Source organism: Psilocybe cubensis, chromosome 3, assembly GCF_017499595.1.
Source record: "Psilocybe cubensis strain MGC-MH-2018 chromosome 3, whole genome shotgun sequence".
Classification (NCBI taxonomy): Eukaryota; Fungi; Basidiomycota; class Agaricomycetes; order Agaricales; family Agrocybaceae; genus Psilocybe; species Psilocybe cubensis.
The window spans coordinates 3,048,148-3,061,484 of NC_063001.1; the positions used below are offsets into that span (position 1 = coordinate 3,048,148).

The following is a 13,337-nucleotide window of genomic DNA, read 5'->3' on the forward strand; positions in this document are numbered from 1 at the left end:
TATCACGATCAGGGAGATTCAAATAATTCTAAACGTTGGTGAATAGTCTCTCTGTTCCCGCCAAATTTTGAGCATGTAGCTGAACCTTATTTCAACATATTTAGCACATAGAGTAGAAAGCATGCTTAAGTGGCTTTCAAATTGCGTCAAAAGCTGCAGATTCTAAGAGACTATTTAAGACTGAATTTCAGAGATAGCTATGCTGTGGTATACATTCATTTTTACTTCTCCTTGCATTGTATTCTATGCGTAATCTGTAGTCATGTCATACTGAGCAGTGGGCAATATCCATTTTAATGTGATGTTTTACGATGGCACCCCGAGGTGCGGGATTGTAGTACGTTTGATCCGGCGTAGATTTCGACCATCATGAGCTTGTCCGCCGTTGAACCAAACGTTCAAGAAGGCATCGAATACTGGAACACCCAACCAGCAAGTCTCGATGGTGTGCTTGGAGGATATGGATCGGGGGTACCGAGAAATTTTCACCTTCAAATCGTTTTGGATTCTCATTTTCTTATCTGCATTAGTCTCTTCCGAGGATAGACTCACTCGGCTCCAGGCTTTTCTTGCTTAATCTGTTCCCCCAATTATCCACGATTCCTTCTGCGTTTCGTCCTCTTGATGCACCGTCCGATCCACCGAGGACGCGTGCATTGGACGTAGGCGCTGGCATCGGACGCGTAACGGCGGATGTGCTTCTCCACCTGGTCTCGGACGTGACGATCCTTGAGCCCGTGGAACCTTTCGTGCAGGAGGCACTATCGCGCGCACGACGTAGTGCTGCAGATCCATCGAGCAAGGACGCGTGGCGAGGACTTGCAGACGGGTCTAAAAGCGTAACTCTTCTCCAAGGAACACTGCAAGACTTCCATCCCCTTCAGCCGCACCATGCGCGTTTCCTCGATCGCGTAGGATATCAGCCCCCTCGCCCTGATGATGAGGTCGGACAGGGATTCGACGTCATATGGTGTCAATGGTGTTTGGGACATTTATCGAACGTTGATCTTGTGGCTTTTTTGAAAAGGAGCCATGAATCGTTAAAAAAGCACCCTAAAGCGCTTATTGTGGTCAAGGAGAATATTTGTTCAGACAAGCCCGATGGATCCGCGCAGGAGGTATTTGATGAACAAGATTCTAGCTTGACAAGGTGATTGTACAAAACTGCATATGTGATCTTCATCTCTGATTGCAGGTTATTAGGTCGGACGCGGCATGGAAGGCGATCTTCGAGCAGGCCGGTCTCCGACTAGTGAAGGAGAAAGTACAGGAAGGCCTGCCCGATGAACTTTTTGTGGTAAAAATGTGGGTCATAATTTCAATCTCTAAATTCATGTCGTAACAAAGCGATGTATGAATAGGTATGGTCTACGATGAACGGATAAAAAGACTACTCCAGACAGTCTTGTAGTTGGTTGAACAAAATGTGGTATACACTACAATGGATGTAAAAAAAACATCGCGGTTCGAAGAGTACAAATACACAAGCACTCGGGCTCGGGAATGGAACGAAGATGAAAAAGAAAGAAATTGCAAAAAAACTATCTACGAAAGAGTGGTGGCCCCGAGTTCGGCGGCAAGTGCGTTACTGACGAGGCGCCGAGTGCGTATTTCCCTAGTTTCTAATTTTTCTCTCAGTCCGGGGAAGTTGTTATGGATGAGGCGATCTAGATGCGGCCAAATCTCGTCCGATGTCGTGCCAGAAAGTGTCTTTACCTTCAATCCCGAGGGAGTATGGAAGGATATTTGGTGAGGGTGTTGGTGAGTGTTCGGGCGATGGGTATTTGCTGTCTTGGCCGATTTGGCAAAGTATGCGAGTAATGGTGACGTAGACGCGTAGAACGCGGCGAGGCGGCGCGCGAACACCTCCTGCGGAAATAAAAGATTAGATCAAAATGGAGATCTCTCTACAGGAGGAAGAGGATAGTTGAATGAAATAATACGAACGGGATTGTCATCGGGACGCTTCGTCAACGGTTCTCCGGTTTGATCGTCGAAGCCAATGACGCGTGGGCGATTGTAAGACATGTTGTAGACGCGACCCGAAGGACGATGGATCCATCGGTCGGATATACGACTCAGAATAACTTCGTCGGGAACGTCAAGGTTTACAACAAGTGTCAATGGCATATTTCGTTTCCTAAAATACGCGCGTGAGTTAGTCGCCGTGTGTCTGTAATCAACGGATTAGGAGGTGGGTGTTTACTTGAGATGAGCATCTAGCAATTCAGCTTGTCCGATGGTGCGAGGGAAGCCATCCAAGATCCAATGCTATTTGATACAAAATGAGCACATGTCAAAATGCATATAGAGCTTTAGATTGGGTATAGCGCACCTTGTGTTGGAGGTTATCCAACTTGCTCGTTACAACCTTCAGCATCATGTCATCGGGCACCAGTCCACCTCGAGCTACAATTTCCTCGGCTTGTAGACCGATATCCGTGCGCTCCTCAATATGCTGGCGCAGAAGGTCTCCAGTTGACAGAGTGAGTATGTCGTATTTTTGGGCAAGGCGTGCGGTCAGGGTTCCCTTGCCTGCGCCGGGCTTTCCGAACATGAGCATGCGAACCACGCGTTCATCGCGGTCGTCCTGTGGGCCACTGTATGTATTAAGGGAGAAAGGGATAGCCCTGCGCATCGCAGCGGACTGGGAGATAGTCCGTACATGGCTGTCGCCCGACACACGAGCATTGGGGATGCGGATAGCGGGCTGTTGAACGGAAGCTGAGCGAGTTAGAGTGACTTTGTGCACATTTCGGACGCCGCTGCGAAGGTTGCTTTGCATCGAATACGGGACAGAGAACAGAGATGAACAAGTCAGGAAGATACAGAGGGGGATTAGAAAGACAGAAAGAAAGTTGGAAAACGGAAAGGAGGCGGTATGGAAATAAAATATCATTTGACTATCCCCAAAAATATATCACATCCTGAATAAGACCACATCACAACTTGACAAGAATGGCGCGATTGTAAAGACTTCACAGACAGCCTTTAGGGCTAGAGCCCTAACATGTTGAAATTTGTTGACTCAGGTCTTTTCTCGATGCTGAAATGTGCAGATGACTCGAGCGGAATGCCGATACACTCCGATGCCCGTTTGATTAGGGTCTTCGGCCACCTACATACCAAGATACATAGCCTTGTGAATTTTTACTTCAATGCATACGTAGGCTTTTTTCAGGATAACCATCGCTGTGTTTTTCTACTCTACTTGCAACTTAACAGACGGTGTGTCCGAGACCAAAAACACGGGGATCAATGTGCACCTGCCATGCCCACCCCGGGATCTGCATTACCATCTCCTGACCATCCAATGAGCTCGCGCATTCTGCGCACGTCTACTACTCCTCTAACATTATTGCGCGAGTCCAATGAAGCACAGATCGCGTCTGCAACGTGATCGACATGGATGGGGGGGATAGAGAGGGCATTCGCAACGGAGTCCAATGCGGATGTTGTTTGTCCATCCCCCGCAGTCGTCGATGAGGCACCGAGCGATCGGAGCACGCTGGAGGGTGTGGGGATGCTTCGAGGTACCTTGCTATGAATAGTAGCTGAAAGGTCCAGCAGGGCAGCCACAGGCGTCGTCAGAGGTCGAATATGAGCGTGGTACACCAAGCCTTGAGGTGGTAATTGGGATCATGAATCAACAAATGCGTCACGAAGGGAAGTCAATAATAATTGTGAGAACGACGTGGAAATTTGAAAGAGAAGCCTTTTGCGTACTGGGTCGTATATACACGCCGCGATAGTTCGCGTGGCCACTCATCATCTGCTCGATCCCTTTTTCGGCCTCCCGTTTGCTTTCGATGTATCTAGCTGGAATCACGGGCCTGAAAATGTCCTCCGCAGAGACGTATATGAATGGTCTAGGTGCATTGGGATCACTGGTCCCGGCTGGGGAAGACAAGAACGCCTCGCACACGCGTAAAGCTAAAGATATCCATGTGAACCCCCAAGTCAAAGACCACCGCAAATACAACAAAAAATTTCATTAGCCCAACAAGCTCCACAGAAATAAAACAAAAGAGAAACTTCTCGTAAAGGTATAAAGAAAACACACACACCAGAATCGCGATTCAGCGCATCGTATCCTGTCAGATTGCCGCTGTCTGATCTTTTCTCTAGAGGATTGCCGCTATCGAAAAACCTCTTGGTGAGGCTGCCAAACAGAGCGGCGACGTTTCCATCCTGGACGGCACGTTTATAAGAACTATCCTCGATGAGCGTTCCGAGCGTGTGCACTACGCCGTCCACATTGGGAAGAAGATGCGCGAAGGTCTGGGGTTGCAGTGCGTCCCCGCGTTGCCAGTCTACCTGTATTAAAATGACGAAACGTGGCGTGAGTTTTGCTGGTCAAAAGCGGTTTAGTGGGGGAGGAAGGCGCAACACATTGGATGTCCACGCTGGTGCGTGTCCTTTGGCAGAACGATAAGGCCTTCCAGATGAGCTAGGCGTATGAAAAAATAGAAGAAGCGAAGAAAAATCCAAAGGGAAAAAAGAAATGGCGTTAGCTAACTACCAACCCAAAGGCCGCAACAGCCCTTCCTGACAAGCTCGAGACATTACCTGACACTTGTCACCTGGATTCCGCGTGCTAATGCGGCTTTGCAAACTGCAGAACCTGTAGTGGGAGAACGCTCATGAGCCTAACGAGAATGGATGAAAGAGCTTCGTTCTAAGCGTGCGGACCTATGAACCCATTTCCACCGACCACGAGTATCTTGCGCACTGTCGAATTCATAGTTTGCGTTTCTAGTAGATCGGCATCGATTTGCGTTTTGTAGCAAGGAGCAGATGGTTGAAGTACGAGTTCAAGTGACAAGATCAATGTGGGCGAATAATTTCCTGCAACGGTGCGGCTTCAATACGGTTGCGTGCAGTGACCTCATCACTTGTATCCCCAAAGGGCTTTCCTCCGGATGCATTTCAAAACAGCCGCAGCAACTTCAACAAAAGTGTTTGCACACAAGTTTTTGTTACAACCTCGAAATCATCGAGTATACATATAAATATATCCGGTTTCAGTTTCTCTAATCCTATTGTACAATGATGAATGCCGTTTGCAATTGCCTTCGTCTAGCGATGTATGTAAATACCATACGGGAATATGAGTTGTATGTAACGCCAAACCGATTCTATCGGTTGTGAGGAGATGGAATGGAGAGGATAAAAAAATAAAACAATGCAAGAAACCCTGGGAAAACATGCAATAAAACCGATAAAAAGCCAGCGATAAAAACATCAAGTTATGGATAAGACAGCGAGAATAAGATGGTTAAAGGCAACGGGCCAATGAAAGGTTATGGTAGGAGGCTGAACGCCAACCAGGGTCGTGGGTCTCGTAAGGTCATAAACTTTCGTGCCGTTGATTTGCTCTGCAGAGTGAAAGGGTGTTTCGGCGAGACTAGCCAGCCATAAAATGAACGAGGCACATCAATGCGCCACGGTGAAATGGAAAAAATAGCAAATGAAATCAATGCGAGGTGTGGGTTGTCAGGTTTGACGTTCATAAGCGTGAGTGAGAAATGATCTATAGGAATTGCCAGGTGACTAGAAGGTAGATTACAACGTAAGATTAAGATGCATGAGAAAGTTTCGAGATGCTTACTAGGGACCTCGCCTTGCTCGAGGGTGGCAATTTGTTGGAAGGCAGCCACTGACAGGTCAATGGAGTTGCTGTTGATGCAGGTCGGGCAATCATCAGCAATAGTAACGGTGACAGTCTGATGGTCGGAAAAATATCAGATTTAGCCTTTGGGGAATTGAAAACGAATAGCGAACCTTCTGGTTTTTGGTGTTTGTGATCTTGACCTGTTTACCACAGAGACTGGACTTGGCACCACTGTTGCCATAACGGGCTTGATCTAAAAAAACATCGGACATGAGCGTCTGTCTATTCCGAATGATTAGATAGACTGACCGATGGCAGCAATCATGGCGCTGTCTGGGTGAACAGTGCCGCAAGCACCGGCAACGCCATTCTGGTAGAAGAAAGTGGCACTGTACATTGATTTAGTATGGGAAAAGAAGCATGCAAGTTGTACTATAGCAACTTACACTCCGCCGGTGTTGACAGAAGAAGAGGCAGCGTTTGTCGAAGGGGTCGCAGCGGGCTTAGCGGCAGGTTTGGCAGAAGTAGTGACCTTGGGGGCGGGAGGTGGGGTGGTAGCGGCAGCGTGTGTGGTCACTGGAGCGGGAGCAGCAGCATGTGATGTCGCTGGGGCAACTACTTTTGCCGGGGAGGAGTGGGAATCGTTATCGTCATCGTCATCGTCATCGCAGAAAGGGAGGTCGTCGTCGTCGTCAGCGGCGGGATTGCACTGAGCTGGGCGGTCTTTGGTGAGGGACTGAGTTGCCTGTTATAAATAGACAATATAAACCAACAATCCATTAATAGAGAAAAAAACAAACGAACCAGGAGAGGGTGGCAACACTGATCAAAGAAGGCGGTATTGTGCTTTGTCTCGCAAGAGAGAGCCATGTACCTGGTGTGGTAGGTGTCATAGGGCTAGGAGGGTGTTCAGTAACGAAGAAGCAAAAGGAAAGAAAACAACGGACCTCCAAGAGAGGAGTGTCCCAGCCGGCAGGGGGAGTAGCGCGGGGGACAGCGAGGGAAGAGGCGGAGAGGGCGAAGGAGAGGGCGACGGTGAAGGCAGCAAAGTATTGCATGACGAGAGAAGGTTGGTGGGCGGTTAGGGAATGTAAGTTGTGAAAGAAAGGCGGGGTTATAAAGGAAAGCTGGAAAGAAGAGATTAATTGCAAGATATGAAAAGAAGGAAATCAAAAACACGAGGACGCACATTTGAGAAGGCAAGGAAACGGCGAGGAGAAGGGAGAAAAGAAACAAGGAACAATGTCAACCAAAACTCTAATCATCTTATATGGCGATATAAATAGATCCGGCACCAACTATCGGCGTAAGCAACGCCGCTTCCCCTCCAACTCCCTACATCCGAGGGGGCCATTACTATCACCAAATATGGCTTTCTCTTCGGCACTCTCCGTAGGTGGCGGTGCACTCCCCCTTCCGTCGTGCGCGGTCCAGTCTCCTCCCATTCACGACAACACATCAACGACCCAGCATGAGTACGCTCTATCAGTTCTTCTTTCTTTATTTTGCTCATTCTTTTCTCTCCAGATTATACGCAGAATCCCTTTGCGTCAACGCATTCTCTCGATACCAATCCCTTTGACGATCCTCCGCAGCAGTCCGCGTCTGCTGCAAATGCCGCCCGTCTCGAGGAAATACGCCGTCGCGAGCAGGATCTCGAACGTCGCGAAGCAGAGCTCAATAACAAGGCAGAGCACATTCGCCGTCATGGCAGAAACAACTTTCCTCCATGTTAGTCCATTCGCGTCCGCGTTCATATCAATGTTTATACCACCCATCTAGTCTTCCCTCTCATTTATCATGCCATAAACGAAGAAATTCCAGAGGCGTCAAGACCACTTATAACCCGTCTATATCAGCTGTGGCTCGTCCTTTTTGGAACCCTCATCATAAATTTTGTTGCTTGCATTTTCATCCTTATTGGGGGTGCTTCAGGTGGTGGAAGCGACGTTGGTGCCAGTCTAGGGTCAGTCTATTCAAGCTATGCTTCAGAACGACCGTCCAACTCAACTTGACATTTGTTGCTCAGCTATTGCATATTCATCATCCCACTCTCTTTCCTCCTCTGGTATCGGTCAGTTCTTTTCTCCCATCCTTCTCTGTCCATCGTGCTTTCCGAATCTCATCAACCGCCCCCTGCAGTCCCATATACAACGGTTACATGAAGGTGAAACCATCTTTCTATCTATTCCATCTCAGTCCCTCACTCCCCCATAACACAGGAGCAAGCATTATACTACTGTAAGATGGCCGGATTTGCCCCGCATCTCCCTCTAATCCGCATCTGAATCTAGACTTCTACTTCTTCTTTGGCGGATTCCACCTTCTCTTCAGTCTCTATATGTAAGCACGTCATCACTCACCCCTCCTCCTGACGAGCCCTCATTTTCGCCACTTAGGATCATTGGTATTCCAGGGTAGGCACCCAACATCAAATTCCGAGGCAGAAGGCTCCATACTCATGTTTACTGCTATAGCACCGGATCCGCTGGGCTGATTCAGACCATCCGGATGTTCTCAAATCACTCATGGGCCGCAGCTGTCCTCGGCCTCGTAGCTACCGTAGGCTGGACGATCCAAGGAGCAGGCAATGCATGGTACTATCGTGAGGTTCGTCATCACCGGGCCCTTGAACACCCATGCCCATATAAACTGACGGGCCCCTACCAGATATATATGCATCATACAGCCGCGGGACACACTATGGAAAAGGTCGGATTCAATTTTCTCCCGCTGACTATCATTGAAGAGAAACTAAACTGCACGATGTCATTAGGCTAAGACTGAACTGGCAAGCCACGGCGCCAAGGCGTACTTCACGAGAGGCTAAAAAGGAGAGGGCGATGGTACTTGTACGGGGACGTTAGCTAATTTTTGTATTCTGTGTACCTGTAGTCTACAAACAGCAGACGACACAATGGCTCATTGAACAGCAGGCCCGAGCACAAAGCGGCGACAATAAGTAGTGGCTGTGTCAGGGTGAACAGTGCGCAGCGGAGTTTGAAAGTGTATGATCAAAAATGAGCGGAGGACTTGTTCTGTTTCTCTCCAACCACCACCCGTCTGTAAAGGTCAGTCCGTCCAGCCATGCCACCGGCGCATCCCCTGCAGCTCATCGTCCTCTTCAGTTGGAAAAAGCCGTTTAAAAAAACATATAAAAAAACTTTTATATACACATAAGCGGTTGCGTTATACCTTCTGTGTTCGTTTTTTTCTTTTCGCTGGCCGTATTGGACCCATGTGCTTATCCCCCCTACCTGCAGAAAAAACTCTACAAAGCAGTAACGACCCATCAAACTCCATAAAAGTCAATCAACCATGTCTTCTCCATCTGTTGCCCAGCCTGAGGCTGTCCCCGTTACCGCTACTGAGAGCGTTTCTCCTCCTGCTGCTGCCCCAGCCCCATACAACCCTCCCACCCAGAGCTCTGTTGCTTCTGCTCCTTCTGCTTCTCTCTATGTCGGAGAGCTGGACCCCACCGTCACCGAAGCTATGCTTTTTGAGATTTTCAACATGATTGGCCCAGTTGCTAGGTGTGTGCCACATAGCTGATTATCCATTTCTTTCTTTTTGACAACGTTTTGTTTTCAAAGCATCCGTGTCTGCCGTGATGCAGTTACTCGTCGCTCTTTGGGCTATGCCTACGTTAACTACCTCAACGCCAGCGATGGTATGTGTTCGCTATTTTTTTCCGTGTTTTGTTTCAGCCAACTGATCCCTGATTGACTGAAACAGGTGAGCGTGCCCTTGAGCAGCTCAACTACTCCCTCATCAAAGGCCGTGCTTGGTTTGTCCCTTTCCTCCGGTTTTGATGACTAGGCACTTTCAACTCACTTGTTTGGTCATATATGACAGCCGCATCATGTGGTCCCAACGTGACCCCGCTCTCCGCAAAACCGGCCAGGGAAACATTTTCATCAAAAACTTGGACGAACTCATCGACAACAAGGCTCTCCACGATACCTTTGCTGCTTTCGGTAACGTCTTGTCTTGCAAGGTTGCTACCGATGAACACGGTCGCTCCAAGGGTTATGGATTCGTCCACTACGAGACCGGCGAGGCCGCCGACAGCGCCATCAAAGCTGTCAACGGTATGTTGTTGAACGACAAGAAGGTCTATGTCGGTCACCACATCTCCCGCAAGGAGCGTCAATCCAAGCTCGACGAGATGAAGGCCCAGTTCACCAACCTATACGTCAAGAACATTGACCCTGAGATGAGCCAGGAGGACTTTGAAAAACTGTTCAAACAGTTTGGCAGTGTTACCTCTGCTCTTATCTCTGTTGATGAAGAGGGCAAGAGCAAGGGCTTTGGTTTCGTCAACTTTGACAGCCATGAAGAGGCCCAGAAAGCCGTGGATACTCTCCACGACACCGAGGTTAATGGACGCAAGTTGTTCGTCTCCCGGGCCCAGAAGAAGGCTGAGCGCGAGGAAGAGTTGCGCCGCTCATACGAGCAGGCCAAGATGGAGAAGTTGAGCAAGTACCAGGGTGTTAACCTCTACATCAAGAACTTGGAGGACGATGTCGATGATGACAAGCTCCGTGCCGAGTTTGAGGTCTTTGGAACCGTCACCAGCTGCAAGGTTATGCGCGATGATAAGGGCACCTCCAAGGGTTTCGGTTTCGTTTGCTTCTCTACCCCAGATGAGGCTACGAAGGCTGTTGCTGAAATGAATAACAAGATGATCGGCACCAAGCCCCTGTATGTCTCTTTGGCTCAGCGCCGCGAAGTTCGCAGGCAGCAGCTCGAGAGCCAGATCGCTCAGCGCAACCAGATCCGCATGCAACAGGCTGCTGCTGCTGGTCTCCCTGGAGGATACATCAACGGCCCCATGTACTATCCCCCTGGCCCCGGCTTCGGTCCCCAAGGCCGTGGCATGATGGGATACGGTCAGCCTGGCATGATGCCTCCTCGTCCTCGGTATGGACCCAATGGACAGGTCGCCGGTATGCCTGTCCCCGCTCCTTATGGTCAGGCACCAGCAGGATATCCTATGCCCCAGGGAGGGTACCCACCTCGCGGACCTCCTCGTCCCCCTGTTGCTCGCGGCCCCGGTGGCTCGCCTCCTCATGCTAATGTTCCCATTCCCCGTGCTAATGGCGCTGCTCCCGCCAACGGTGCTCCTCGTCCTGCCGGTCCCCAAGGCGCTGCCCCTGCCGGACGCCCCGCTCCTGCTGCCGCTGCTGGCCGCAACCCCCCTCCTCCTCAGGCCGCTGCTCCTCCTGCTGCTGGGTACAAGCAGCCTGCTGCCGCTCCCCAGCAAGGAAGACCCGCTGGAGCCGCTCCCGCCGCCCCTGCGGCTGCTGCTGCTCCTTCTATCCCTGCCGAGCTGGGCATCCCTGCTTCTCAGTTCCACGCCGCCCCTGTCGCTGAACAGAAGCAAATGCTCGGTGAGGTTATCTACATGAGAATCGTTCCGTACGTCCATTTTTTTCTTCTTTGTATGCTTACCGTGAATATCTAATCTTTTTTTTTATTCCGAATAGTTCTCAGCCTGAGCTTGCAGGAAAGATTACCGGTATGTTGTTGGAGATGGACAACACTGAGTTACTCCAGCTTTTGGAGGCTCCCGAGGCTATGAACGCCAAGGTCAACGAGGCCCTCGTCGTTCTCCACGACTTCTCTGCCAAGGAGTCGGAGGGCGCGACCGCCTAAATGGATGTATGCGATTTGGAATCAGTATGGTTGGAAATATGCTCTTAGGGTTTTGTCAGGAAACCCGTCCTCTCCTTATGAAGATATGATTGTATATGATGAAAAAGGCGCTTGTTATATTTTCCTTTGCTTCGTCGTCGGCGCGTTTGTGGTTGTTGATTCACCCATCTGACCTGTTCTGATGCCTTTTTACCATTGTTTGTAGTCTTTACTGATTACTATGATGCTGAGGAGGGTTGGGGTTTGGGTGTCGGGGGGTCCGTTCCCTGCGTACTAGTACTTTTTGTATGTAGGATTCAAAAACAGAGGTGTTTCAACTGCGACATGCTTTGGACTCGTGAATGTGTATAGGAAAACATGCCTGTTTGGGTTTGTTCCATCTAGTCTGAGTGCTATATACATGGGATTTTCATGGTGGGGGTACATCGAGTAGACTAATAAATACATACGTCGTGGTAATGGTATGGACGAGGGGGGGGAGAGCTACTGTTTGAGGCCTTAAGCTGAGAAAGAAAGAGAGAGAGAAATTGTCTGGGTATATGTATTCATTATTTCATTCATCAGTAACATTTCGAGGCGTAAGCAATATGAATGAGGGTCGAAGGACGATAGGACGGGTGATACAGATCGTGCTGCGCGTCACGAATGAGCCGGTCAACGGTCGACGGTGGGAGGCCGCTGCAGAGGAAAAAGGGTCGCAGAGCAGGCAGGAACAATTCATAATCCATCCATTGAAGCTGACCTACAGATAGAAGATGCGGATCTATAAAGGTTTTAGTGTGAGTAAAATACGTTAATATTGTTGGTTGTATTACAAGTGGAGCGAAGAAGGGTGTGTTGCAAAAATAAAATCGGAGGTCGTGTGTGTGTCGCGTGGATTTAAACGGGGCCCGGGGAGGGTGGTAATAAGAAGAGAAGAAGCGGTTTGGAAACCACGTACCTTGAGGCCAGAAACCGACGGGGATATTTCCGTCTCGGATGATGATGTTCTCGAAGGCTGCCGTAGCTGCTAGGAGATCTGCAAGCCTTTCAGGGACGGTGACGTCGATGAGCTGCCGGCTGAGGCACGCCCGGTAGGTTTTCCAGAGAGTGGACCAGCCTGGCATGGGTGGAAGGGACGGCGGCGGAGGAGAAGGGTCCAGTGTGGGTTCTACCAAGAGAACGAGGCCGCCGGGGCGGAGAAGACGCGCAATTTCATGCAGAAAACGGGGGTAATTGTGGATCTGTTTATGTGGTTGGTGAGAAATCAATTAGGACGGGAAGCGAGTAGGGTAAAGAGAAAAGGCACGTACGCCTATGTGTATAGACCGGGCATGGATGAAGTCAAAGTGGGCGTCGGGATAGGGAATGCTCCACTGGTCGATGTCGCATATCTCGAATCTACGCGTTAAAGTCAGAATGAGAACAGAATATTGAGGAGGAGGAAAGGGTGTAGATGAAAAAATTGGGAGACTTGCGTGCAGTTGGGAGGAACGACTCTGCGGAGGAGGCGATGCGTTTGAGCATGGCGACGGAACGTTATTCGGCAGCGCGACACACCTTGGCTGGATGGGCGCGAGGTCGACGGCGATGACCTCTGCTCTGGGGAACTCGTCTGCGATGTCGATTGCCCTGCGTCGATGGTAGTGTGAGCAGGCAGAGATTAATTTCAAGTCAAATCGCAGACCATGTGCCTGAACCAGTACCAAGATCGAGGACTGAGAGAAGAAAATAAGAAACGACGAGCAGAGGCGAGAAAGCAGAAGCATGCCTCGTCGCTGTTCGCCAAATTGAAGAGCCTCCTTGACGGGGCCTACATAGTTTCTGCCAGAGAAAACAAACTGAAGCAAACGGTGGTGTATATCGGAACGCTGTTAAATGAAATTGTAAATGAAGACATATGGCCTTGGCAATGGAGAGACGCGATACCTGGATCTCGTCGTGATCGACGGGGAGGAGGTAGGAGTGGTTGAGATTGTTGAGGGTGCGGGCGTGAAGGGTGCGGAAGAACTGTTGCTCGTCGTCGCCCACGGCTTGCAAGACGAATTCAGGCATGGGGTCTCTGGCCAAACTCGGTCGCTTTCCG

General features: G+C 49.8%; 7 protein-coding genes across 7 annotated transcripts; 3 read left to right on the forward strand and 4 right to left on the reverse strand.

The window, feature by feature from the left end:
* Positions 1-369: 369 nt before the first annotated feature.
* Positions 370-1,342, forward strand: JR316_0003826 (Alpha N-terminal protein methyltransferase 1; the record flags this gene model as incomplete). The annotated part of the gene is made up of 3 exons (XM_047889596.1): positions 370-471; positions 531-1,150; positions 1,204-1,342. The coding sequence occupies 3 exons, from the start codon at positions 370-372 to the stop codon at positions 1,340-1,342; spliced, it is 861 nt and encodes a 286-aa protein (XP_047751970.1).
* Positions 1,343-1,545: 203 nt separating this feature from the next.
* On the reverse strand, positions 1,546-2,785 carry JR316_0003827 (GTP:AMP phosphotransferase AK3, mitochondrial; the record flags this gene model as incomplete). The annotated part of the gene is made up of 4 exons (XM_047889597.1): positions 1,546-1,869; positions 1,948-2,140; positions 2,207-2,271; positions 2,336-2,785. 4 exons carry the CDS (start codon positions 2,783-2,785, stop codon positions 1,546-1,548), a joined length of 1,032 nt encoding a protein of 343 aa, XP_047751971.1.
* Positions 2,786-3,255: 470 nt separating this feature from the next.
* JR316_0003828 (MIOREX complex component 2) lies at positions 3,256-4,744 on the reverse strand (the record flags this gene model as incomplete). The annotated part of the gene is made up of 6 exons (XM_047889598.1): positions 3,256-3,620; positions 3,727-3,933; positions 4,068-4,317; positions 4,393-4,450; positions 4,570-4,624; positions 4,693-4,744. 6 exons carry the CDS (start codon positions 4,742-4,744, stop codon positions 3,256-3,258), a joined length of 987 nt encoding a protein of 328 aa, XP_047751972.1.
* Positions 4,745-5,533: 789 nt separating this feature from the next.
* JR316_0003829 (uncharacterized protein) lies at positions 5,534-6,672 on the reverse strand (the record flags this gene model as incomplete). Its single annotated transcript, XM_047889599.1, has 6 exons — positions 5,534-5,553; positions 5,612-5,726; positions 5,785-5,867; positions 5,924-6,003; positions 6,061-6,359; positions 6,562-6,672. 6 exons carry the CDS (start codon positions 6,670-6,672, stop codon positions 5,534-5,536), a joined length of 708 nt encoding a protein of 235 aa, XP_047751973.1.
* Positions 6,673-7,085: 413 nt separating this feature from the next.
* On the forward strand, positions 7,086-8,580 carry JR316_0003830 (Secretory carrier-associated membrane protein 5; the record flags this gene model as incomplete). Its single annotated transcript, XM_047889600.1, has 11 exons — positions 7,086-7,089; positions 7,142-7,345; positions 7,397-7,580; positions 7,644-7,688; positions 7,757-7,812; positions 7,909-7,957; positions 8,014-8,031; positions 8,092-8,224; positions 8,304-8,326; positions 8,364-8,476; positions 8,510-8,580. The coding sequence occupies 11 exons, from the start codon at positions 7,086-7,088 to the stop codon at positions 8,578-8,580; spliced, it is 900 nt and encodes a 299-aa protein (XP_047751974.1).
* A 352-nt stretch (positions 8,581-8,932) lies between these two features.
* JR316_0003831 (Polyadenylate-binding protein, cytoplasmic and nuclear) lies at positions 8,933-11,272 on the forward strand (the record flags this gene model as incomplete). Its single annotated transcript, XM_047889601.1, has 5 exons — positions 8,933-9,147; positions 9,208-9,284; positions 9,350-9,401; positions 9,470-11,035; positions 11,104-11,272. The coding sequence occupies 5 exons, from the start codon at positions 8,933-8,935 to the stop codon at positions 11,270-11,272; spliced, it is 2,079 nt and encodes a 692-aa protein (XP_047751975.1).
* A 560-nt stretch (positions 11,273-11,832) lies between these two features.
* On the reverse strand, positions 11,833-13,306 carry JR316_0003832 (Secondary metabolism regulator LAE1; the record flags this gene model as incomplete). Its single annotated transcript, XM_047889602.1, has 8 exons — positions 11,833-12,035; positions 12,213-12,495; positions 12,565-12,652; positions 12,730-12,750; positions 12,812-12,883; positions 12,939-12,969; positions 13,023-13,122; positions 13,181-13,306. 8 exons carry the CDS (start codon positions 13,304-13,306, stop codon positions 11,833-11,835), a joined length of 924 nt encoding a protein of 307 aa, XP_047751976.1.
* Positions 13,307-13,337: the final 31 nt, after the last annotated feature.